Source organism: Haplochromis burtoni, unplaced genomic scaffold, assembly GCF_018398535.1.
Source record: "Haplochromis burtoni strain Fernald_Lab_line unplaced genomic scaffold, NCSU_Asbu1 Contig_49, whole genome shotgun sequence".
Taxonomy (NCBI): Eukaryota; Metazoa; Chordata; class Actinopteri; order Cichliformes; family Cichlidae; genus Haplochromis; species Haplochromis burtoni.
This window is the reverse complement of record NW_024582410.1, coordinates 67,278-93,167: the sequence shown is the minus strand read 5'-3', so window position 1 is coordinate 93,167 and position 25,890 is coordinate 67,278. Positions and strand designations below refer to the sequence as shown.

The 25,890-nt window shown below is 39.2% G+C and overlaps 1 protein-coding gene across 4 annotated transcripts in view; it reads left to right on the top strand.

Moving 5' to 3' along the window:
• The window catches only part of anks1b (ankyrin repeat and sterile alpha motif domain containing 1B), a 274,655-nt gene that overhangs the window by 186,719 nt on the left and 62,046 nt on the right, over nucleotides 1-25,890 (top strand). For all 4 annotated transcript variants that reach the window (XM_005947551.2, XM_005947550.3, XM_014329283.2 and 1 more), the window contains 3 exons: nucleotides 21,187-21,839; nucleotides 22,427-22,549; nucleotides 25,334-25,403. In XM_005947551.2, coding sequence (XP_005947613.1) covers nucleotides 21,187-21,839; nucleotides 22,427-22,549; nucleotides 25,334-25,403 — 846 coding nt within the window. The remainder of the gene's footprint in view (nucleotides 1-21,186; nucleotides 21,840-22,426; nucleotides 22,550-25,333; nucleotides 25,404-25,890) is intronic.

Genomic DNA, 25,890 nt, shown 5'->3' with positions numbered 1-25,890 from the left:
GCAATGCAGGTTCACAGTTATGAAAATGCAACATTTTCAAAACTCCCATTTTCCACAAGCAGCGTGTTCCTCTCATTGGCAAAAATAATGGATTATAATGGATTCCCAGAGGACTCGTGATTTTCTCCTCATCAAAGAAACACCGGTAATTTTCCAACCAGTGAGAATTTAGTCAGATGAAAACATCTGAGCAACCAATCAGCCAGGTGATCTGGAGACTACAAACTTCAGACTTTCCTCTGTCTTTTCCCTTAAAGCTAAATGCATCAATGCTTTGCAGTTGTTAACATTTTTTTTTTTAAACTTACTATTAAATATTCACCGAAAATCTTCTTTGCTTTTGCAGAGAACTCCACTAATCATGGCAAGCCAGTGAAAATGAATGTATTTAGCCTGATATATTCACCATTTTAAATGCTTGTGGGGATGTAACGAACAGATTAATGTTAGAGATTAAACTATTACTACTGAATAAATCATGTTAAATATATTCTTTTTAGTCTGGCATTTAAAAAGCAAGATTTTAGGGTAACAATATAGCAGATGAATCGCACATCTGTTCAGCTTTGATGCAAATCAGGATGCAAGCTTGCTGGCTATCTTAAAAACTAGGCTCTGAGACATCAGCAAAAAATTCTCTGTTAGTCCAGTGGGGAGTCGCTTTTACTGTCACACCAGATGAAACACTGTTTCATCATTAGATGCTCTCCCCCGCTGAGTTTCAAAGTTTCTTCTCCAAAAGGAATATTCGGAGTAATGAATGAGGTGTTCATATAAGAGTCCCGTAATCAGTGCATCTGAGTCTTAAATCTGCACACGTGCACATTTCACTGCATTTATTTAAGCTCACAAAATAAAAAAGTAGCATAAATGCTAATTGATGCAAACATGTTTACTATTCATGTGCCCCTTTTTAAAAAATTGTGACTGCATATTTATGAGTTTGACACATTTTTAACATCATGGACTTTCCATTACCATGTATGTCTCTATGTAAATTAGGGAATATTTTTGAATATTCCTTAAATTATAAAAAATCAAGTCGTTCATGCGACGATTTCTACTCCTGGTTTTATGTGTGTATGTATAAGGTGGCTATAATGTAAAATTGGCACTTTAAGGTTTGATGGTAGTTAGCAAACAGGAGAAAAGTCAAAAGTGGAAGACTATTACAGCTGTCAAAATGTTCTGAGAAATAAAGAAAAATGAGGCTCCGCTCAAACGTCACCAGGTAAAGCTAGCATGACAGATGTACCAGAAATATGCACCATCACTGGAGATTAGAAGTGGGTGAGTGAATAGTTCTAAGTCAACACTGAATATTATTTTTGCTTGAAATACCAAGTCCTACAGTAAATCCCCCTTTTTATTAAAAAATAATTTTTGTACGTTTATGTCGGCACAATGTAATATTTAATTTTCAATATTTAATTTAAGTATTTCTGTATTATGAGATATTTATTTCTGACCTTCGTTTCCTTGGTGTCATTTCCTAGAACCTCGTTTGTGTTACCATAGTGATAAAATCCCTGTTGTCATGGAAAAGTGGTGGCCTTGGCGATGGTTAGCTTGTGACGTGGTAATACTTCCTTCTCTCACCTGGCTTTCAGTCCAACTGTCCCTCACACCCGCAGCTATCGGGCTTCCAACAAAAGAGGCAAAGCAAGGGAAGCTGTCCAGGCAGGAGACATATTCGAAGTGTGTGTGTGTGTGTGTCTGTGTGTTTCATCCGGGAGCAGTTCAGAGACCCTGCTAGACTTTGATCTGAGTAGAGCCTCAGCAGGGGAAAAACACATTCATTATCAATCCACAGGTGCATGTACACAGACACACTCGCGCGCGCACACACACACATGCACACAGGCGTAAAACTGAATGAGACATCTTCATCTAGTATTCCTATTGAAGCATTGCGGTGGTATTTATGTTACAAGACTGTGTTATTTCCCTCTTAAAGCTACATAATGAGCCTTGGCCTGTCACTGATATCTGGTGGATGACTTCTGAGGACGGAAACTGAGGAGCAATTATTGATCACAGTCTCGAAAATCTCTTCTTTTTGACTTTTGAAAACATTGCCTGACACTATGTAAATATATCGGGCATGGATAGTGTTCATAGTTGAATTGCTGAGTGGATACATAAAAATTTAATGGCTTGCAAGAAGGTTCTCGTGCTTAAATAGCTTATCAGTAGTTCATTTAGAATGCACAACCACTTAAAGTGTCTTTTGGACACTGTTGCCTAAAAGGCATCCCACTTCTCAGTGCATTGGATCAATGCATTGATCCTGTACTTAATAATTATGCATCCAGTTATTGGTTGAATGGATGCAATAACATATACTGTATTATGTAAGATATTTGCTCTGTTCATAAATATTGAAAGATGAATAGAGTAACGAACAATCAGTTAAATTACATTCCAGGTTATTTACAGTCATGATTGGCTAACTTACTCTAATTGTAAACAATCTTAAGAATTTACCATATTCAAAAAGAAGTAAGCTAAGTGGCTAATCATGTATCTGTAACCTTTTTTAATCATGAGCTGTTCAAACTTTTTAATACATTTTTATTTTCATTTTAGAAAACATACTTTTTCACTCTCCTGGAGAATAGGCACGAGTAGACTGATACCACTCATGTCCTTATTTGTAGACTGTAACTACTACTATTGCCTATTGCCTAAGTACCTAAAGGCTGAAGTTCCTTGAGTGACCACTTGGTGCTGGTTCCAAAAACGAGTCAGTTCTTATAAACTTGCATCGGACCTGAGATAAAGTTTTCTCAACTTCCAGGCGGGCAACTGAAGCAACTACCAGTGAGAGTAAAGATTACTGTTGATTGATACGTGACCTGGTAGTAAATACATAAATACATTAGATGGTCACCTAGGCAGCTGGAGCGTGGAATATCTGCAAGCAACGAACTGTCAGCTTTAATGCGATATGCAATGAGCAAATGGTTCCCAGCATGGATGTAGCTTAAACCTGTGAGAACAGAAAGACTTTCCCAAAAAGAAAGTTTCTTTCTAAATGAAGACACAGTTGTGACTGACCTGACGTCTGCAGAGAATGTATTCCAAAGAAAAGGACCACAGTAACTGAAACACTCAGCACACTTGGATCTAATAGTCACAAGATTTGCACCTGGTGACCTGAGAGGTCTAATTGGGTTATAGACACTGAACCAGTCGGAGATGTAATAGTGAGCCAAACTATTGAGAGCGTTATGAACTAATAGAAGCATTTTAAAGGCAATTATGTGTTGAAATGGGAGAAATGACTTTAACACTGGGGTAATATGTTCAAATTTCCATGTAAGGACTTTGACTGCTGTTGTCAAAGTTGTACTAGTGATGGTTTGGATAGTCCAGCAAGTCGAGTGTGACAAAAAGCCGTTCTGATGACCTTATTGATATGATTATCATAACTCTATTTATCCAGTATTATGCAGTCTATGGATGGACCTTGTTATGTGCAGGACATCATGGTGGCCGGATACATCTTTTATTTACAGTCCATGTTAAAGACAGAGTATATATTAGAGACTCACTAGCTTGGCTCTGTTAATAGCTGATACATTAGCCCGTTAACCTCTAATTCTTTTTACAGGATTGATGTGTCATATAATGTCTTGATGGGTGTGACAACTTTTAACTCTGTTCTCCAGAAAACAAGTAAAACATTTTTTCTAAAATTTCAAGACTTGATTAAATTTACTTTTCTTGATTAAGTCCTTGCAACTTAGTCTTTGGCTATAGATAAAAACATGAATCAATAAATCCATTTTATCTCTATTTTTCAGGAGGAAGCATCACATTACTATTTTAACCTTTAGAGCATATAGAAAAAAAATCTTGTTATAAAAACTGGCTGCTGATGCAGACATACTAAAATTTTACATTCTGGGGGAGGGATTGTCTTCTTATAATGGATGTGTAATGCCTTATCACCCTGCTTATGAAAACCTATTATATAAGTCCTACAGCACTTTATAGATGCTGCCAGTAATGCCTTCTAAATATGTATACCTCTATTTGTTCCACTCTTTCTCTGGATGTGTGTCTCCCTCACTCTCCTTGCTTGAAGTTCCAATACCAGGAATAGATTGGCACCCATTTATTTTTCTATTTAATTTTTTTTCCTCTATTTTTTTTCCCTCCTCCGTCTTCTTCTGCTACGCTGCTCATCCCGCCTGCTCTCTCTACTTATTAGCTTTATAAGGCCTATTGTGGGGTTGCCATGGTAACAAGTGGCTTACAGAGAGAAAGAGAGACAGCGAGAGAGAGAAAATGAGAGAAAGGAGTATATATGTATGTGGGTACAGAAGGCAAAAAGTCACAGAATTCAGAGGATGCCAGTGAAAAAGAGTGGGTGAGAGAGAATGAGCGTCTAATGTTGCAGAGGGGGTGGGGGAGCCTGGTGATGAACAAAATTCAGGCAAATAGAAAGAATGAAATGTGAGATTTCAGGGGGCTGGTTTGAGAAATTAGGACAAGAAAGTGAAGGGAACACGTTTTTCCTGGCATTCCATAAAAGGTCTTTCCTTCCTCCTGCTACACATCTGTCTGTCCTCTGATTATTCCTTTCATTCCTCCCTTCAACACTGTGTACTTTCCTTCAACCCGAAGCAAAGTATGCAGGTGTCAGCAACCTGCGTGGGCAGTTGGACTATAAGGATTCCTATTTATAACCCGATCCATCCCTGGTGCTGCTGTTACACTACATAACTAAAGTTTATGTAGTGCTGGACACTGCTTTGAGAGGATATTCCTCCAGCGCAGACCAACAAGTCTAATTCAGTATTAAGCAAAGTCAGTGGAACTGTCGACGCAGTTGTCCTTAATGAATTATGCAGTGCCCCCTGCGACAAGTCAGCAGCAAACAGGCATAAATCTTCAGGTCTCTATTTATTCCTCTGAGAGCTGTTCAGCTTTTTATGCACTCCTTATTTTGTTATTTTCCATGTAATTTAAATGGCAGTTGTTTTTTGTCTCTTGCAGAAGTTTGTCATTACATTAAAAGCAGCAGTAATGACTATTATTATACCAACGCTAGGTCAGGTGATTCATGTAGTGTTAAAAGGGATCACTAAAAGTGATTAACCCACAAAGACCTTATCTTGCTGTTTCCCTCAGATTTTTTGCTCGGGACGTGGTGTAAACCAAAACAGGGCAAAGTACAACTTCAGCTAAATACTCAGTTTAGTCCTTGATGCTTTAATTTATTTTAGTTATTTCTGTGCATTTTGCTAAGAAAATGGGAAATAGGTGCAGCAATGTATTGAAAAGGTGCAAATATATACCGAATTATAGTACACCAGTCTAAAGGAAAGATCAGTCTGGGGGAAGATAGTCTTTCTGTAGGTTAACCTGCTTGTAAGTCAATATTCAGTCTGACTACTTTTATTCTTTGTTTTGTTGTTTGTCGAGATGATCCTACGCTGCTTAAGTGATGCTGAAGTTTGGGCTCTGTGAGGCCAGTCCATCAATGATAGTGTTTGATGGTGTGTAATCCTACTGAGGTATGTTTTACTGCTTTGGCTCTGTGTAAAACATACCTCAGTAGGATTTTCTGGATCATATTTATGGTGAAAAACAAAGTAGTTGCCCATCAGACACTTTCCATGGTGGATCAAAATCTGACGGCACTTCATAATTTAATTGGTTTTGACAAGATCCCCTAACAGCACTGGGTGAATGTAGCCTGAAGCCATGACAGAGCCTCCACTGTGTTTTAAAGATGGCTGTAGACACTCAGTCATTCTTCACTCCATATGACATGTTACCTCTGATTTTCAGTCCAGTTTTTGTGTAATTTGGCATACCTCTGCTTTTTATTCCTATTTATCCTATTTTATTCCTATTTAGAAATGATGCACAATGCAGTTGAAATGCTTGGTTTACAGCAAAGTTTTGGCAAACATAAGATATGCGTTCGATGAAGCATGAGCTTTTGAAGAAACTGGAGCAAGAGTCATTATACCGCATTCGTAGCTTCTTCTGTTCCATTTATAAAAAGTAAATAGAAAATTGAACCATGTTTCATGTTAAGACAGATGGTAAATTACCCAAAGAGCAGATCTGTTATGCAGCTGCTAGATTATCTGTAAACGGTTTTGTCTTTTCATCACTCTGTCTTCATGACCTTATCTTAATGAGGTTAGTTTGTAAAAGGATTCTCTGAGATAGGTGAAGCCGCCCCGATTTAGTATAAAGAATTACATTTTCTTTGGTGTGTTATAAAAATTAAAAAAAAAATCCTGCCTAAAAACTTCATATTCGCCTCATAATGCAGCTGACACACAAAGCGGCTGAGTAATCGATGATCTCCATCAGTTAATGAGCCGTAAATGGCAAAGCGATCAACTACTCAGTGTGCGAGTGCTGCTCTTGCTGTGTGTTTACTTGAAAGACTTAAGTTCATTAGACTTCCACTGCTTGATTCAGTCCTTTGTTGTGAACTATCACACACTCCACTTGTTCCCTGTATAAGGACATTCTTCTGCACAGATGCAGGTCTGTCGGCCTGCTGCATGTAATTATTAAGTCATCGTCACAGTCAGCAAAGCCTTTGTTTGGAGCACTAATTTGATACTCATGGACACACACACACACCTTAGTTACCTTAGCTTTCTCCTCACCTTCCTTTGTCAACACACATTTGAAAGAGTTGTCTTTTATTGCATCTCTTCTGACGTAACCTCAATAAGAAGAAAGAGGTTCTTGACATCTCATTAATATTTTAATCAAGACCTGAGCTAAACAGAAGCAGAGACACATCATGCAAGTTTTCCCCTGCGGTTCTGGCCAGGTTTAATGTGCTGAATGTGTCCCCTGTTGTGTGGCAGAAGTGGTGAAATTATAGTGCTCCTCTTGTTACTTTTTCAATCAGGTTTGAGAGAGGATCAATCAAAGATAAAAGCTGTTCAGTCAAATTTGAAAGGTAGAGGAAGAAAGAGATGAAAGAGCATTTAGCAGTTATGCAGTTTGAGCTGTATTGCTTCTGTCTCGTGTGTGTAAAGTTTTTTTTAAATAAGTGCATGATTTGGTTTTATGCCATACATGCAGTTTTACACTAAAGTTCATAAGGTGCACTGATGCAATCCAGTACAAAGCCTTGCAGTGCAGCAATCCTTTTTATTTTGTACTCATGGTCTGAGTAGAAATTATTAGAGCTATATCAACAGACTGTTTGACACAGAGTGGGATCATATGTGAGTTTTTGGACAGTCTTGGTAGTAGAGTGTACCGCCCTAAGGGTGCAGCACTAATTAACTGCTTCATTAATGAGGTGGATAGTTTTGATCACACATTCACTCTCCGTCTTTAATTTATTTTTCGCCTTAGGCAGTTTTGCTACCAAACAGGTTCAGGACAAATGTGGATGTTGTGTGTTCGAAGGGGATTTTAATAATATTAACCCATCTCAGCCTATTGCAGCTACATATGTATCAGTAGGGCTGTTCAATATAACGATATATATCTGATGACGATATAAAAACGTCTATCGTTTTGTTTCTTGGTCTCGCAAAATAAACTATTTACGGCAATATTTTTTCATTATTTTGATGGTCACTGTAGTGGCTATATTAATTTCTTAAAGTTCTCTATTTCTCTTATATTTAATATAACCACACTACCGATGGACAAGCGCCTGTTTTTATGCGTTGTGGTTAGCAACAACGACGGTAACACCATCGCACTTGTCCGCTTGTTTATGTTCCACATAAACCTTTCACAATAAAGCTCAAGATCCTGTTGAGACTTTTCAAAATAAACTGAATCACGTGAAAGAGCAGATTATTTACGGATGAGAAGTAAAAAAGAGCCGCCAGGTGCTAAAAAATAAACCTTACACTCAAACGTTGGAACAGGCTTTTCCCCGCAGCACGCTGTGTAATAAATACTCACAAAGAAAACGGCGGCCATTACAACCTATGTCTAAAAATGTATAGTTTCATGCATCGGTTAAAACACTCGACTCCAGCTACATGAAGCGCAGCTGGAAATACTTCACGCAAGTCGAGCTGCCCGAGATTCACAGAATTTACAGAAAATGTTACATTTTTGTGATTTATATCGTTATCAGACGATAGAATTCTTATATCAGGATATGAGATTTTGGTCATATCGCACAACCCTATGTATCAGCATATGTACTCATATTCACCAAGATAAAGCCTTCTTTTTACCTAAAACATGACAAACATCAATAAAACAGCAAAATATACAGTGGGTAATTTGGAAAATGTCTCCTAACATGCTAGCTGTTATTCCAGCTGAGCAGCTTCATTGTTTGCAAAAATGGCTGCATTGACTGCAACACATGTGGCAAAGAAGTATAGGATCACATCTGGGCAGATGGTGTTGTTGATTGACTCAAAGTCTTCACAATAAGGTGTTAACTAGTTTTTGAAAAATATTGATGGAAAGTTAATAAACGCTGAGCCTTTCATCCCCCCCCCTTTCAACAAAACTGTAATGTGTTGTGGTGAACCTTCTCAGTAGTTACAGTTAAATGTGACAAACATACAAAAAAATAGGAAATCAGGAAGTGGGCAAACACACCGCTGCATAACTCTGAAGCTGTGTCAACCCTGTGTCAAAGAATTTCAGCCGATATATTGACAGTTATTTATTTTTTTCTTCATAAAAATTAGTTTTGTCCCCCAAAAATACAAGAAACATAACAGGAAATACTCAAATATAAAAAGTAGTTATTGAGATGGAAGTGTATTACAAGATCAGTCAATAGCTCTCCTTGGAGTCATGATACTTGGGATGAATACTAAGGAGTCTGTGATCTCCTCACTTTTTGTCTGGCACACAAAACTAACACAAAATTTTATGCATAACTTAGAGTTAGGGTTACTTCTTATCACGGATGACTCATAAATCTCATCTGGCTAATAGAGACACTGTGACTGCAGACTCTCCCATTTGCATCTGTTGAATGTGGCTGTGTGATTTTTATTTGTTTCTTTATTTTTTTTAGTTCTCATTGAGTCTTTTCAGTAACAAGCCTCTTGAAAATCCATGCAAACTGAAATCAACAATGTGCATGAACATTATTAAAACACCTCATTGCTATGTAACTCCTCTTCTGTGCCTTCTTCTCTTTGTATTCGGGCTTAAATCTCTGTCACTACTTTGTGGTTGGGTTTTGAATAGAAGGACCTGAGGTGATGATGAGTCATGTTTGGAAGCTCTGAACACAAAAGAGACTCACGCTGATACCCAGACAATATTCAAAATAGCTCGACAGAAGGTAGCAGAATTTAGAGAGATGCACAGAGAAACTTGCCTTAAGAGAAGCTTTATGGAGAAGTTGTATCTGGTCTGCAGTGTTTTGGGTTTTTTTGGCATGCTACAGTTATTGCAGCATTATAAGATATATATAAAGATAAAGAAAAAGCAGCACAATTCTTTAGAAATGGGTAACAGGGAGTTACATTTCATATATGTGTTTTTTCACACCCTCTAATCACAGTCTCAGACACTATTTCGTCATAGGTGCTGGTGCCGGAAAGTTATGTAGAAAGTCACTTTTGGCGTCTGTCCTGTGACACACTGGGTTTAGTCAGTAGTGATGTGGTTCTCTCACTCCCAGCTTTGAACATTTGGACCCTTGTTAAAGTTCCCTTGGCGTCACATTCACTGGGCAATCTCTCAGTGTGGAGGGTTGTGAAGGGGCAGATTATTATTCAAGCTGCAGTCTGTTCCTAAACTTACCAAACGTTTTGGTAACTAAGTATTAGCAAAAATAAAAAGCAAGTTAAAATGAAGTGAAGCAGAGTGCAAAGCACAAAACTGTCAGTTGGTGATTTATGTCCACAAATGGGGCATTATTCACTGACAGTTTGTAATTTATAGCTTTTTAAAATGCTGTTATTTCATGGCCAGTGTTGGCATGGTCTCTCTTTTTGATGAAAGAAGTCAGAGGAGAATGACCAAACAACAGAAGGCAACAGTAGCGTAAATAAGCTCTTGTTACAACCAAGCTAAGCAGAAGAGCGTCTCTTAGTACACAAGAATTGTTGAAGAATCGACCACACTGGGTGCCACTCCTGTCAGAACAGGAAACCGAGGCTATGATTTACACAGGTTCACCAAAATTGGACACCAAGACCAGGAAAATGTTGCCAGTCTCGCCATGAGCCTCAATGTTTGCTGCACATTTCAATATTAGGCTCAGAATAATGGCGTAAACAACGTGAGATCATGGATCTGTCATGCCTTGTATTAACTGGTGATGTGGGGGGATTTTTTTTTTGTTTTTTGGAAGACCTTTGACCCGAGTGTTGCTGCTAACCATTTCCATCCCTTTATGGCCACAATGCACCATGTCAGAAAGTCCAGATCCTGCTTCCTTGAACATGACAATGAGTTCAGAAACATTAGTATTTAAATGGCCTCCACAGGCACCAGATCTCAATCCAACAACACACTTTTGTATGTAGTTTAACAGGAGATTCTCATCATGGGTGTGCTGCTTCCCACACTTTGCTAAATCTATAGAATGAAGCATTAAGGCAGTTCTGAAGGCTTTCCAGCCTGATATTAGTAAGTTGTACCTACTAAAGAGTCCTGTAGCATTTGAAAGAAAGGCAGCATTTAGACTTCCTGGAAATGTGCTGACTTTGAAGGGTGGTAAAGAAATCTTGACTTGAAAAATCGGTACCTTTTGTGAGTTTGTGACCATTGGATCTCTTTATATAAACACTAAGATAATCGGTGACGACATTTTAATTTGCGAAGTTCCCTTTTGTATTCTGAAAATCTCTAAAGCTGTTAAGCATTTATGTGATTTTTGGATAGCACGTATATATAAAATCTAAATTTCTAATCACTGCTGATCTCGTATTAGTCATTTAACTGTCACCATCCCCTCCTGTCTCACATAAGCTGAATGAATGAAATTTCAGTGACTGCCATCATTCTCAACTTGAGAAGACCTGAAAAAATGGGTTTTAGCAGACAAAAGACAGTCACTGTGGCAAAAAAAAAACCCCTCTGCATATTTGAGTTACGAGTGAAAGTGTGAATTCAATATCTCCAGACTGGCCCCTCTCTGCCTTAAGGCTGGGTTTAGATACGTACAGGCTCTCAGTAATGAAGTAACGCTCTCAGCAGGGAATCCCTATCGCTTCTCCGCTACCCACGGGGCAGAGTTTAGCCTGACCTGTTTGCACCTGTTAGTGTGGCGCTAGCTCTAGTGTCACAAACCCGAGGCCAACTTTCAGCATGAAAAGATGAAGATAAGGAAAATGCCCCTTAACCCATAACTCAGATAAGAACTGTTTGCCATTCATTGTCTTCTTATTGTTTTGCTCGCTTGCTTTTGGGTGTGTATGAGAAATAAAGAGGATATTGAAAATACAGTCTAATATTAACTTGACATTCGTGTTTTTTAGAAACCTCACACATGCACACACACACACACACACACACTTGTCCATGACAATCTCTCGGTAATTTCCAGTCTTTTTAGTATGTGTAATAGACTGAAATTCACCTAAGGTACCAAATTGGCGACCACCTAACCTAAAAACTAATTTGTTGATTAGGATCGTGGAGGCGCTTTAATTTTCTGGGCAGCAGGCATCATCTTTCACAAGCTGTGAAAACATAGTGATGATTTTAATTTTTACAGACAACGTGATAGCTTGACAATTTAGGATTTTGGTGGAATTCAGAGACCCTGCACCACGGAGGCTTAGGCTGGAAATCATGTTGTGTTCAGTGTAATAATAATAATACTCACATCAGAACAGCCAGCTATAATAAAGTGCAGGAAATGATGGTGATAAGCCTGTTACAGAATTTGGGATTCAGATTTGGTCAATCTGACACAAACAAAAAATGCAGTAAAGGTGTAATCTCCACTGAGAACAAGAAATGTCCAGCCGAACAGCCGAACATAATGGGGTGTGGTTTAAAACCAATTAGCCATGTATGGTGAACTAAAATAGTTAAATACGATGAAGATAAAGGCGATTATCAGCCTCATGATTTTGTGTGATGTATTATGTGAAATAAGCCATGTAAGGAGCTACAAACACTAAATTTGCTTAAATCCAAGATAACCACAGTAGAGTGGTGTTACTGGGTGCTTTCTACCTTGTGTCCAAGTGTCACATGCATATCTCTAAATAAGCGTCTAAATGAGTTTCCTATTCTTTTATATTAATGAGTACGTATCTTTGGAAGTAAATGAATACATTTTATATCAATATGTGTAACAGTGAATTCTAAGTATCTGTTAATTTGGTAAGCCAAGTTATTTTTGCCATAATCCATTTAAAATGCAAGTGTATAATGCATTTATAATGACTATATACAGTGCTTAACACATTTCTTAGACCAGCACCCAGTGTGAGGTCTATCCCACAGCTGGCCTAAATGAACAACATTGGTAATTACCAAAATCTTTCTTATGCTTGTGTAATTTCCCAGCTCTTTAATTGAAATTATAATATAAATGCTAAAATATAATTATTGTTTTTAATCTGTGAATTTATCATCATTATTAGCATTATTATTATTATTTAATTAAGATGCCCAATTACAGTTATTTATTGTATTCTTGAAGAAAAGAATATTTTTGTGGTGAATGATATGCCTGATTAATTTCTTATTTGAAGTGAGGACTTGGGGGGCCATTTTTATTTTGGCATAAAAATGTGAATTCAGTTTGCTATTTGCCTAATAAATAACAATATAGTTTTTAATTTAAACAAGTTTTTGACAGATTTCTACAATTTCTTTTTGCCTTTTTTTAAGGACAGGTTGTCTAAACAAAATTGTAAAGCACTGTAAATACATATAGGATGATATTAGCTCTGTAGGATAGTGAATCAGGCTGAGTTGAGTTTGAAGGACAGGTGCATTGGAGAACGAGGACCAGAAGCTAATTGAAACATAATCAAGAGATGTTCCATCTCAATAAATCCACAAATAACACTGGTGAATATTTTCAACAACAGACCTTTTCTCGAGCAAATTGTAGTCATATTTTAAAAACCACAATGTAACCTTTCTGAGTTTTTTTTCCGAGAGTCAAGAGTCATCCTATAGTATGGGACCTATCAGGAGATTAGTCATTATGTTATGCTATGTTCAATCCTGTGACACAAGTAGGAGTTAAAAGCAAACACTGTAGGTCATTTTTCCTTTGTAATCCCTTGTGTGGTTTTGAATCCCCAGGTTCTTAAACATTTGGTGTAAAGCTGGAAGAGTACAACTGAAACCTTTCTGTTTCTTGTTAAGTGTACTTGCGGGACCTTAGCTAATGATTCTGACATTTCCAACAACCATTGAAGGAAACATTTATCTAGCTCTCACATGTAACCCACTGAATCCCATGTTGCTTTAACATTTTCTTAAATCAATGGCATCAAATCATTTGCTTTCATCATCATAAGTCCGAGCAGACTTTTATAGTCCCACTCAGATGGGGGAGGGGTTTGCTCGCCTAGCCTAAGACTAACCTAATGTAAGCTTAGTACCCAAGGCTCCGGGAGCTGATAATGATTTATCCAGGCCTGTGGTGCTTAGAAAGTAGGGCTCAGTCTTTAATCTCAGGAATGACTGACAGTTCAGATATTACTCTGTAGTTTTTAATAACAGTCAGTGCGGCGCCACATGAGATGGAGCAATGAACGCAACGCTATCAGATGTTGGGATCGTTTCCCAGCCCCTCCTGCTACCTCACACACAGAAAGAAAAACACCCCATTGTATGAGAAGATGGTGAGTTTGTGCGACTGTCTGCATACACCTCCACTGTCCCTTGTAGAGATTAGTCAACAAAATAAGATGTGTTGAGACCTCTCACCGCAACTTTTTTTGACCTGTCCGTGTAAGAATCAATAATGAAAAAGGCTTTATTAGATTTCTGATAGAGTTTGCAGTAGAAACTCAACTTGCAGTGGACTGCTCCGATACTTTGTAGATTGGCCGACTTTATTATGATAGATCAAGCCTTACTCTTATTTTCTGCAGTTTTGATATATAACCTCCAGCCCTGTATCCTTACCCTTTCATTTCTCTCCCTCACCCCTCCTCCCTCAATCACTCAATCCTTCATTCTGTCACTCCCTTATTTCTCTAGCCGCTTTCACACACTCTGTCTGCCTGTCAGTCACTGGTCTGCGCCCCTAGCCTTCCCCCTCACTTTACACCAGCCTCGCTGCCATTTGTCAACCTTTCTTCTGTGTTTTGGTTAGTTGTTTTATTGCGACAGTATGCCTGTGCATTACTCATTTGCCTTTCCTTTTAAAATGTGTTTTCTATTAGATAACCTCCCTCAGCCTCTCTACTGCATATCTCCATCTCCATCTTCTGCAATTCATTTTTCACCTTTTCAGCCTTGTGCTCTAGGTTGTTTTCCCTTTCAGTGCTGGCCTGCAAACTGTTATGCCTCAATGAAAGAATATTGTCTTGCCTCTTTGTCAAGCTATGCTGAGTCTTCCAGCTGTTTCAGCTTTAACTAGATTTATTTACTGTAGAGAGGGTTTAATTTAGACCGGGGTTGCATTATACACCACTGTGGAATTGAATCTTACTTCTATAAAGTGATTACTTGCAAGAGAATATTCATTTAAGGAAGAACGCTTACTTTTACTTACTAATAAGAGCTGGTGAAAGGAAAAAGTTTTCAAATTCGATATGATGTTAGTAGCTCTAAGCAGGTTTTGAGTTTGCGGTGTACACACAGCGAATAAGCAATGAATTTAGGGAACACTCAAAATTGTCAGTGTGCACACTAAAAACACTTGACTTCTGAGTGTGCTGCTAATGCATGCACGATACACCGCTGAACATTACAACCCACTGCAATTGGGCTTGAAGAGGATCTTAGGAAACAAAAATATTGCTTTTTATTTGCAAAGATTAATTTGGAGTCCTATTCGGTTGGTTGCACGTGCATGTGTACCTCTTTGTAATGAGATTATCTGATGTCATAGCAGGAAAAGCACAGGTGTAACTAATGATGCTAATTTATACCACTTCCAGACCTTTGAAGGAGGCTCGGAGTCATACCCGACGGGGTTCCCTCGTTGAAACAGAGCCATTGTTAGTGTTATTAGTTAAGCCTGTGTTTGTTCTGCTATAACAAGCTGTTCAGAAACTGAATCATTAATATCATTAATATCTTCTCTTCACTCATCACATGTCAGTTTTAGATTAGAGCATGGTACCAAAGAGGTCTCAAAATTTCATAGCAGATACACTGCCTGGCCCCAAAAAAAGTCACCACCAAAAAAAAGGTCACACCCTAATATTTCATTGGACCACCTTTAGCTTTGATTTCAACACGTAATCGCTGTGGCATTGTTTCGATAAGCTTCTTTAATGTCACAAGATTTATTTCCAACCAGTGTCGCATTAAACCTTCACTAAGAACTTGCGTTGATGATGGAAGCGTCTGACCACTGTGCAAAGCCTTCTCCAGCACGTCTGGACACTGTGGTGGCCAATCCATGTGTGAAAATGATGTCTCATGCTCCCAGAACCACTCTTTTACAATTTGAGCTTGATGAATCCTGGCATTGTCATCTTGGAATATGCCTGTGCCATCAGGGAAGAAAAAACCCATTGATGGAATAACCTGGTCCTTCAGTATAGTCAGCTTACCTCATTCTTGGAACACATACTGTTGCTGAACCTAGACCTGACCGACTGCAACAACCCCAGATCATAGCACTGCCCCTACAGGCTTGTACAGTAGGCACTAGGCATGATGGGTGCATCACTTCATCTGCCTCTTTTCTTAGCCTGATGCACCCATCACTCTGGAATAGGGTAAATCTGGACTCAACAGACCACATGACCTTCTTCCATTGTCTTTTTTTTCCGGTTTGCCTCACTGACTAGTGTTTTTTTTTTTATGGCTACACAGCTGTTCGGTCCCAATCCCTTGAGTTCCCTTCGCATTGTGCGTGTGGAAATGCTCTTACTTTCACTATTAAACATAGCCCTGAGTTCTTCTGTTGTTTTTCTACGATTTGATTTCACCAAAACTTTAAGTGATCGCTGATCGTGATCATCCTGGAAGATGATGTGTCCCCACTATCCTTCCACTTTTTAATAATGCGTTGAACAGTTCTCAACCCAATTTTAGTAGTTTCTGCAATCTCTTTAGACATTTTCTCTGCTTGATGCATGCCAATGATTTTACCCTTCTCAAACACACTAACATCTTTTCCACAACCACGAGATGTGTCTTTCGACGTGATTGTTTATGAAATGAGAAGCAACTCATTGCACCAGTTTGCAAATAACTTGTTGCCAGCTGAAAGATAATCACCTATGCACCTATAAGAGGCTCGTACCTATTTGCTTAGTTAAATCCAGGTGGCGATTTGTTTTTTGGTCAGGCAGTGTGCTATCCAGTGTTTCCCGTGATGCAGCTGCTTCGGAGAGACAGGTAGCTCACACACCCCTACTCACCACCCACTACCCCCATGCTCAGTGTTAGCTACAGTAGGTTGACAATTTGTCATCAACTTGAGTAACTCTGTCCTCTCCTCTCACTGGCTGTCCTCTACTATTGTGCTCCACGTTCCACTCTGACCCGCCACCCGCACACTGACAACATAGCAGGGCAAGCCGAAAACAACAACAACAACAAAAAAGCAAGCTATTGCTGAATTTCTACCTGAAACGAAATCAGCTGAGGTTCTTTGCTCATCAAAGACTGTTGAGGCATCCGCTGACCATCTGTCCCTCCACAGTCCCACAAGGATTGCTACTCCTTTCATAGTACTGCTAAGCTTCTAAAGAACCTTTAACATAGTGATCACCTAATGGGTCTTCTTCTTCGTTCTACAGGCACTCAAGAATCACTCCTCCTTCCAAAGTATGTAGTGAAATGGGATTCATTTGTCCTGGATGTGAGCGTCTATGAGCTACCTTAACTTCTCAGTGGGTTTTCAGTTCCACTAGTTTGTGTAATATGGCCAACCAATTACTTTTTTATGTACTTTTAACATTACAATAACATGTGACTTGCGATGGATTATGAGCCAGATGAACAACTTTAAAATAACTCATTACTGGTCCATATGATGTCTGCTACATTCTGTAAATATGTGTATGTTCTAAAGAATAATTAACCCAATGCAAACTGTTTATAGTGCTACAGAGAATGTTGGCTGTACGCAGAAAATCAGTGCTGCAGGCCCAAAGTATTTGAACTTTCAGGAAGTGTTATTCCCAAGCAGCTGCATTTTGAGGTGGTAAAGGGATTTTCCTACAAGTAAATGAAAGCTCTCAGACACCGTGGGTAAAATTACAACACAAAAATAACATGGTTAGGTTTAGTTTACACTTAAAACATTGAGTTAGGTTACCTGGAGGTTACCTGGTTACATCAGTAAGCACATGACTACAGTGGAGGTGATGTGGTTGTGCTTACCACAGCAACAATAATATTGTTGTCTGCCTGGAGCAGGAAAGCTAATTCCCTTGTTCCAGTGTTTTGTTGATCTACTCCAGCCTTCTCCTTACCAGACGTTGACAAATTTAACATTTTCTGCTGATTTGTTGGCTATAAAAATCTATAATGAATTTATTTGGATTCTCTCCCAGCTATCTTGAACATTTAGTGTGCATATTGACATTTTACATTAAGCTTAATTTAGTCACTTCTCAGTCCTAATACATAATACACTCAATACCTCTTTTGAATAAGAATAGTGTGTTGAATTGATCTACAACCTGTAGGATGTGCTGGGCAGCTATAACACTAAAGAACTCCGATAAATGAAAAGTAGTAGAAACAGCAGGAGCATTTACGTAACGTACACTACATACAGTAAATACAGCTCTATTTCTCTCCCTCTCTATTTTTTGCTTATTCTCTATGGAAAAATAGAAGGACGTGCACAAGTGAAGACTTTTAGTGTTTAAAAGTCGGTCAGCAGCCGCCTTTACAGTTGGCATTTAGTTCTAATTATGACAAATCTGTATTTATTGCACAAACATTTACATTGCTGCTGCTGTTTGCTTTCAGTTGAAGATTAGTTCCTGGGCTGTCCCGTTGCATGCCACAACTTGTGTGTATTTGTGTGTTTTCATACTAGTGTCGCAATAAAAAGCAGGTATGCAGTGATGCAGCTGTTGTGCGATTCCTAGATATTGGCTGTACTTAAGCGAGGGCAGGGTGCACACAGTTTGACGGCTCTTTAGTTAGAGCTGAAACTAGCCTTGGATCTCCAGGTAAGAAACGCACACACGGACACACACAGCCTTACTCAAAGACACTGAGGATGGTGAGTGAAGACTGGACACTCAGGAATGGATAAGTAATGAAGGTGAAAACAACTCAGAGGGGGAATCTATCGATTGTTTGCAGGGGAAGAAGAAGAAAGAAAAGCATAGTTAGCTGCCTGTTAGACGTATTGGTCTATTTATACTTTTTTATAGAACTTTTCTTCTGTTTTTTTCTTCAAATCAAAAATCTGCTCGGCTTTTGTTTTGTTATTTTGTTTGTTTTCTGTCTCGATAAACAACTTGCTGATTTGATTGCCATGTTTATCCACTGTACACTTTTCCCCTCGTTCTCCTGGAGGTCAAAGGCACTCAGCTGCCCGATGACTGCGAGAGATGCTGGCGCTCGCTGTTGCCATAGTTACAGGTAGACTCACCTGTTGCCAACTTTTTCATTTTTATTACAAAGAGGGGAAGTGAAGGGAGCAAAAGAAATTCATAACAGGGTTGAGAAAGGCACGTACAGAAAGAAAAGCGAGGGGAGAATGATCTTAATGATGCCTTTTAAGGGCCAATTCAGTTACCGCATCTCATGTGAATATTCTGACACATAATTTAAAATAGATGCATTTATGTTGTAAGCATTCGCTGTGTGTGAGATAGTGATAAGAGATGGCTAGGCCTATGGGGAATGACTCGCTTTTGGAGCCTCCCTCAGAAAGACCATTCAAAGTATGTCTTCTTATGGATGCTTCTGCTCGATCAAATTAACACACTGTGGACAATGAGAGAGAAATATTAAGATCAGAGGTCAGGGGGATTACTAATCTTTTGGCTGCTTTGTCCCATTTATCCTGAAAAATGATGGGGCTTAATAATCCGAAATGCTTTCAGTTGTGTAAGAAATAATGACATTTTCAGTAGATGCAATACTCAAGGATGAGTCATGGTTTCATCCCTCATTACCTGAAATGTGGATGGGTGTGTTTTGCGGTGCAGTCAACATGTCTGTGTTTGAGGGGCCCCATTAATAATGTTTTTAGAAGAACTGAATCATCTCCTGTTTCAATCATAGTGAGCAATTTTAGTTGGCGACTTTATGCTTTCTTTCCTCTTTCTTTTCTTTCTCTTTCTTTCTCTTCTTCCATTATGCAGTTGTTGCATATTGATGTGTGGCTTGTTGTGCAGAAGGCAGTCAGAGAATGCTTGCAAAAACTGGCTGACAAACCAAGACATTGACTGTCTGTTTGTGTGGGTCGAGGATGTGGCTGGCAGCGGGGGTATGCAGTCAAATGATTGTAAATTCAGTGTGTGTGGGCCGGTGAGGGTACATGCCATTATTCCAGTGACAGTTTTGATTACAAGAGTGTAAATTTTTCCTATTTGTTCAAGCAACTGTATTTGACTGTTAAGAGTTATTAGGTGTGTGTGTTTATGTGTGAGGAAAAAAAAAAACTTCATCAATCAATGGTCAGACTGTTTCCTTGGCCTGGTGCACAATCTTAACACAAAGTGACCGATAAGGGAGCGAAAGCAGGGTCGGGGCTCGACTAACACAAGAAATAAACCCTTTTTCTTACCAGTATTATAGTTTAATCAGGAAATGAATGGAAAATGAAATCTGATTTTAGAAACCTGCCTTGGATGCAAAGCAGTGAAATCAGTTGTTTTTATTGGGTTTTTTCCCCTCAAAAAATGGGAAATAGGTGCAGCATAAAAGTACATAAGTGATACAGTTTATAAGGGGAAAATAGAATCTGTACAATTCTAATGAGCTTGAAAGTCAGTATTTGGTATGACTTTATTCATCAACACAGCCCGAACTTACTTAGGCAGCTTTCTTGTCATTTCTTTAAGCAGTCTTCAGAAATAGTCCTTCAGACATTCAAAGCTCTTCCTTGGATGTTGACTGTTTTTTGTTTCATTCCCTGTAAAGATGATCCCACACTGTTTCAGTAATGTTGAGGTCTGGGCTCTATGGAGGCCAGTCCATGACTGATTGTGTTATGTGTGTGTTTTTGTATACAGGTATGCTTTTACTGCATTTGCAGTAATGAAGTAATTGCCAGTCAGATACTCGGTGGATGTCAAAGTCTGTTATTTTCACAGTGGGTGTAAAAACATGAAAGATGGATTATAGTTCCTCGGTATTAATAGTAAAGTCAGTGCAGGGGCGGAGCAGCTCCTTTCTAACCTGAGAAATTAACTAACTAGTTTTTGTTTGATTCTAAGCCTCTCCTTTACTACACTCTCATATTTAGTGTAAGATTTGTCATGAGTCTGAGAATGTGGCAGTTCTGGTGAAATTACATTTTTCCTAATGAGCGTATCTTTTTAAAGAACATGTAAACATACACGACTTAAGTTGTAACTAATGGAGATGTAATTATAAGCATTCACTGATACAATAATAGTCAAGTATACATAGAACGCGTGCGCACACAAACACACACACACATAAAGAGTCAGAAGCAGCTTTCCAACTGCTGCACACAGACAGAGTGAGTGGACGTCTAAAAGCATCCCCTGACACTTTAAAATAAAATAAAAAATACTCAAACCACATCGATGGTCTGAGAATATCTGTCTGGACGAGTTCATGCATACATGTAAGTTCAGATGCACAAGCATGCCATTTGCACCCACACAGTGAAGGCGCAGAGGTGCAAAATGCAAGTCTGGAGCCCTTTTACTCCTCTGAGAAACAAACAGTCTTCTACAAGGGAAGCAGAAGATGCATTACCCTGTTCTTATCTTCCTGTTTGCAGCTTGTGTAGTTTTTATTTTTCTTTCTCTTTCTGTTATTTAATGAGTCCTTTATTCTATACTTACTGTCTTGTATTCTTGGAATAAATTCATTCATTTGTATCATTATTTTGGCATTTGACTCAAATACAATGCATATGCTTAGGTTAATTTGAGTTAATGGTAATCAAAATTTTTTGTGCATGTGTCCTGTCTGCAGACGACATCCCTTATCAGCGAGACCCGACTCCTCCTCCTCCTCCCTGCTTGTCCTCCAAATCAAACGCTCTGTCACAGGACCACAGGAAAAGCCACATCCCAGAGGAATTTGCAGGCCTGCTTCATGGATCTTCTCCAGCCTGTGAACCCCCCGATACACCTTACCACCTTTACAGCCCCAAATCCTTTAAAAATACAGATGTCCAGAGCAACTTTCTGCAGACCCCGGAGTTCAGCATTGTGATCGGCGGAGGAGCCAGTCAGGTCTTCTCCCGGCCAGGGAGTGAGTCATACTCTCAGAGCTTAGCCAACGACACTCGAAAGCCACAGGTTGTGTACCGGACTATCTTCCACACCAAGGTCAACCAGGACCAGGCTCAACCCAGAAACTGTGAACAGGTAGATCTGCCTCGTGGATGGTCTACCCTGAGCCACCCACCCTCTTGTTCCTCTGGTCAAAACGGAGAAGTTGCAGATTTACGGGGAAGCCAGACAGGAGCGACATCCAAAGACAGTTCACCTGGGATTGGCTACGAGGAAAGGGCTTGCACCCTTGGGAGGATGAGGTCCATGCCACGCAGTGTGTTGGACCTGCAGCTTTCGAAATCTCTTTCCAAGTCTGATTCTAACCTAGTGGCAGTGTCTCCCATACAGGTAAGTTCTTGCTACCTTAAAAGTGTCATTCTCTATGCAGCCAGAGCACTAAAAAGAACATGAATTCTGCGATTTAGATTAATAAGAGGTATTAACAAGAGTCTTTCTTATTAAGTGTTTCTGAGAATTCATTTGGCATCATAAGTAAAACTTCACTCTTTTTAAACGCCTGCACAAGCAAAGAAGTCTCCAGTATTGTTGTACTGAGCACAAATGCAAATATCGTAAATATTCACTTATATAAAAATAATTTGCATCTTGCTGTGTCATGTGACTTCATAAACAGAGCAGAAACCAGTCCAGCCAATTGGATAACTCATCAATCTGGGTCACAATGTTCTCTGCCGCAGCACATTTTATGAGACTTCTGTAATTCATTGTAAATAAATCATGAGCTAAATACATAATCTGTTTGATGAAAATAGTGCCATTACAGCTGAAAGTTTGATGAGCACTGAACGGACTTATTTTCAGTTTTAGTTGTTCATATTTTTAAGGTTAAATATTTGGCAACTTTTGTTTTGCATCTCGTATTTGTGCAGTAATTAAGCACAAAGGGTTTTATTTTGTTTTGTTTTTTCTTACAGGAAGAGCACAGCTGGGGGTCCGGATCACGGGGCCAGGGCCCTGGAAGTCCGAGCCCACGTGAAGGCGCCAGCCCGGAGGGGAGATTGGAGAGAACGCCGTCTTTCACTGCTGAGTGGGAAGAGGTAAGAAGACAGTTTTCCTGACATGCACAGCTTATCACCCAACATTTAGCATCAGTTGCAACATTAAAGAAGAAGCCAAGTTGTCAGCGCCTCTGCTCTGACACTGCATTTATTTTGGTCAAGTGAACCGTCTCAGCAGGAAACAGTTGAAAACTCCGCACCCACAGCAGTAAGCTGCTTCAGTTTTTCCTCCTTTTGAAATACACTCGGCTACTACAGTGCAGAAGGAGCCCAAGTGCTAATTTAACATGCTCACATATTGATTTTGTTCTGTAACCAGCAATGAAGCTGCGGGGAAGACCCACGTATCTGAGAGAAGGCAGTTTCTAGTTTCTATTAAAGAGATGCGGTCCAGGGTGCTGCGTGCTTTGGTCTTGGTGTGTTTGTGCCCGGGGTTCTTTCAATATTAAAGGGTCTCTGACACAGATGTGATATATTGACTGGACACCACTGTTTGGATCCTTATAACCATTTGGGGTCACAGACACATTGACTTCCGCTCACTCTTCACGCCTCAGAAAAAAAGCACTCGTTGCACCCTGACACACCCAGAAAATGAAAAGCAAGTTCCATCACACGTAATCATGGGGATGCCTTAATTAGTCTCTCTATTTTTAAAGTAACTCTAATGCATGTCAGTGGAAGTCCATTTGTGCGTGCCTTTCCACATTTGCATGCACATGTTCATTAATTCCTCCACGCAGCTCATGACTTCCTGATGATGATGAATTGCCATATGGAATTTTCCACAGTTCTCATATTTCTTTTTCTGGATAATTGCATGCTGCGTGAGGAAGAGATAAGGTTAGATTGGCCCCGGGGAAATTTAAGGTTGGTAAACAGGGATTTCAGAGGAAAAAATAACAAAGCTGCTCTATATCTATCACATGCTCAGGAAAGTGTTGCATTATTGAGACGAGAGAAGTGGCAAGGGACATTCCATAACAGTCAGTGATTTGAAGATCATTCTCTTTAGTGCAACAAGCTGAAAGGTAGTCCAATATGCTGGTTTATACAAAAAATATGGTTATTTGGGGGGTTCTTCTTGGTCAAAATCTAAACTCAAGTGACCCAGATTAGTCTCTTAATCTGAGCCTGGCACATGAAACATGGGTTGCATTAGTTTTATTTTGTAGGGGAGCTAAAATGTCAAGCTTAAATACTCCAGAGATCTGCTGTAGATCTAGTAAATGCATCTGATCATATTTGGAATTAGGACCTGCAAACTATTTGACATTTCTTCAAAGGTAACCATTCTATCCCTGCTTTGAATGACTGTGCATTGTTATGGTAGATCTGCTAGAACTTGCATTGTGCAGATGATATTGATGAACTTGCAAGAAAAGATGCTGGAACATCTTGATAAAGCATTGCCCCAGCTCATAACCAACAATATCCAAGGTATCAATTTAGATTTCAAAGTCAGTGGGACAAGACAGGAAATGGTGAAAACCTTCAAGTATCTTGGTTGCATGATATTAGATAAAGGCTTAAAACTTGAGATTTTGGTAAAGACAGCAGCTGAAATACCAAAATTTAAGACCACCAGCTAAGTTTACACTTTTTTGTTCCTACCACCTTATTTCTAATTCCAACGTTCAGAGTTCGACATGTCATCACACAATATACATGTTTAACTATATACAAGTCTACACTCATATACAATATAGACATAAAACAATTTAAGTTCACAAACCAAAACAACAAACTGCACTTTTACATTGGCTAAACACCCTGTGATTATCTGTATGTGCTCCAAAATTCACCTGCTGTGCTTCCTGTTGTCTACCTTTCTGTACGCCTGTGAAAAATGGACCCTCATGACAGGACTCCAAAGACCTATTCTGGCATTACCGATAATATAGTCCATGACTGATGTGTTATATAATATAGTGTCAAATTTGAATTGGTCCATCACCCAGTGATCTTCTTCTTTGTTGTTTAACGATGATTCAAAACATCTCAGGCGCTTCTGTGCAGATTGGCTTTGATGTCTTGATACTGGGGTGGATGAATGGATTCGACTTGACCCAAACCAACTGCTTTTAGACTTTTTAGACTTACAGATGTGATCTCCTTGCCAATAAACTGCATTTAAATAGTTGTAGTTGTGCACGTCATTTTTTTTTTTTTAAATAATGTATCATTAACAGCATTTTCGATTCATTAGCTTTACTTTACTTCAAAATAAAGTTGTTTAGAAAAATGTCACATCAGCTTTAAATCAGCTTTAAATCTACCACTCTGAGTCTTGATTTATTGCTTGCATTTGCATTGGTGCTTGGTGTGTAGTGACATATGCAGAAATTACTTTCAGTTTATCCTATTACAAAGACCACCTTCATGGTCTGTCAGCTTGTAAACAGCATTTGAATTTGTCAGACCTGACTCCTTAAACACTCGGGTTTCTCTGACCTCTGAGCCAGCGGTGCTGAAATGTAGATGGATGTGCAGGTTGCATAGTTAAGTGGTTATCAGCAGGTCCAGGGTTGAGGATGATCATTTTACTGCTGGTAGTCAGACACTAATGAAGCCACACTAGCTCTCTCCAATCCAACCTTCTCCTTTCATCTCTGCTCTGGTGTCTTTAAATTTCCCGTTCCTCCAATTCACAGGGGGAATGACTGGCATTGAGCATGCAGGCTGGCGTAATGATCATGCTACGTGACACTCGGATCTAGAAATAGGGGTTAGCCTTATTACTGGGAAATGACTTTTCCTTGCACACGCTGTACATCTCTCTAACTGAGATTCTCCCTCACTCTCTTTCTCTGATCTGATCAGATTGACAAGATTATGAGCTCCATTGGGGCAGGAATAAGCAGTGGATTGGACATTAAGGATGGTACCTCAGGTAAGCACGCGCATGTATGAGTGAGTGTTTGTGAATCTGACTTTAAGGGCAAGTCGTATCAATTAAATTTTTAGTCATATGCTCATATGTTGGGCACCATTTTTCCATAGTATGATAGTATTGCACTTAACATAGCAGTTGCTGAGTAATTAAGAGATTATGACAAGTTAGAATCTGAGTTTTGTTACTACCAAAGCTTGGGTAATGAGATAAATTAGCAGTGTTGGAGTGTTACTCACACATAACTTGATACTTTAAAAAATTTACTTACTAATTTGCTTAATTACTTCTGAGAATGGAATTTCTTATGCTATTCATTACCTTACTTTTGTGTTATTCTTTAATACGCCCTCTAATGCATTTCCATAGTCCCATACACCGACACAAATCCCTACCCTACAGTAATAAGGACACACAATCTTTCTTTTGAACAGAACGCCAACAACACAAAGCAATGCTGCTTTGAAGAGTGCCTCTTGAAGTTCAG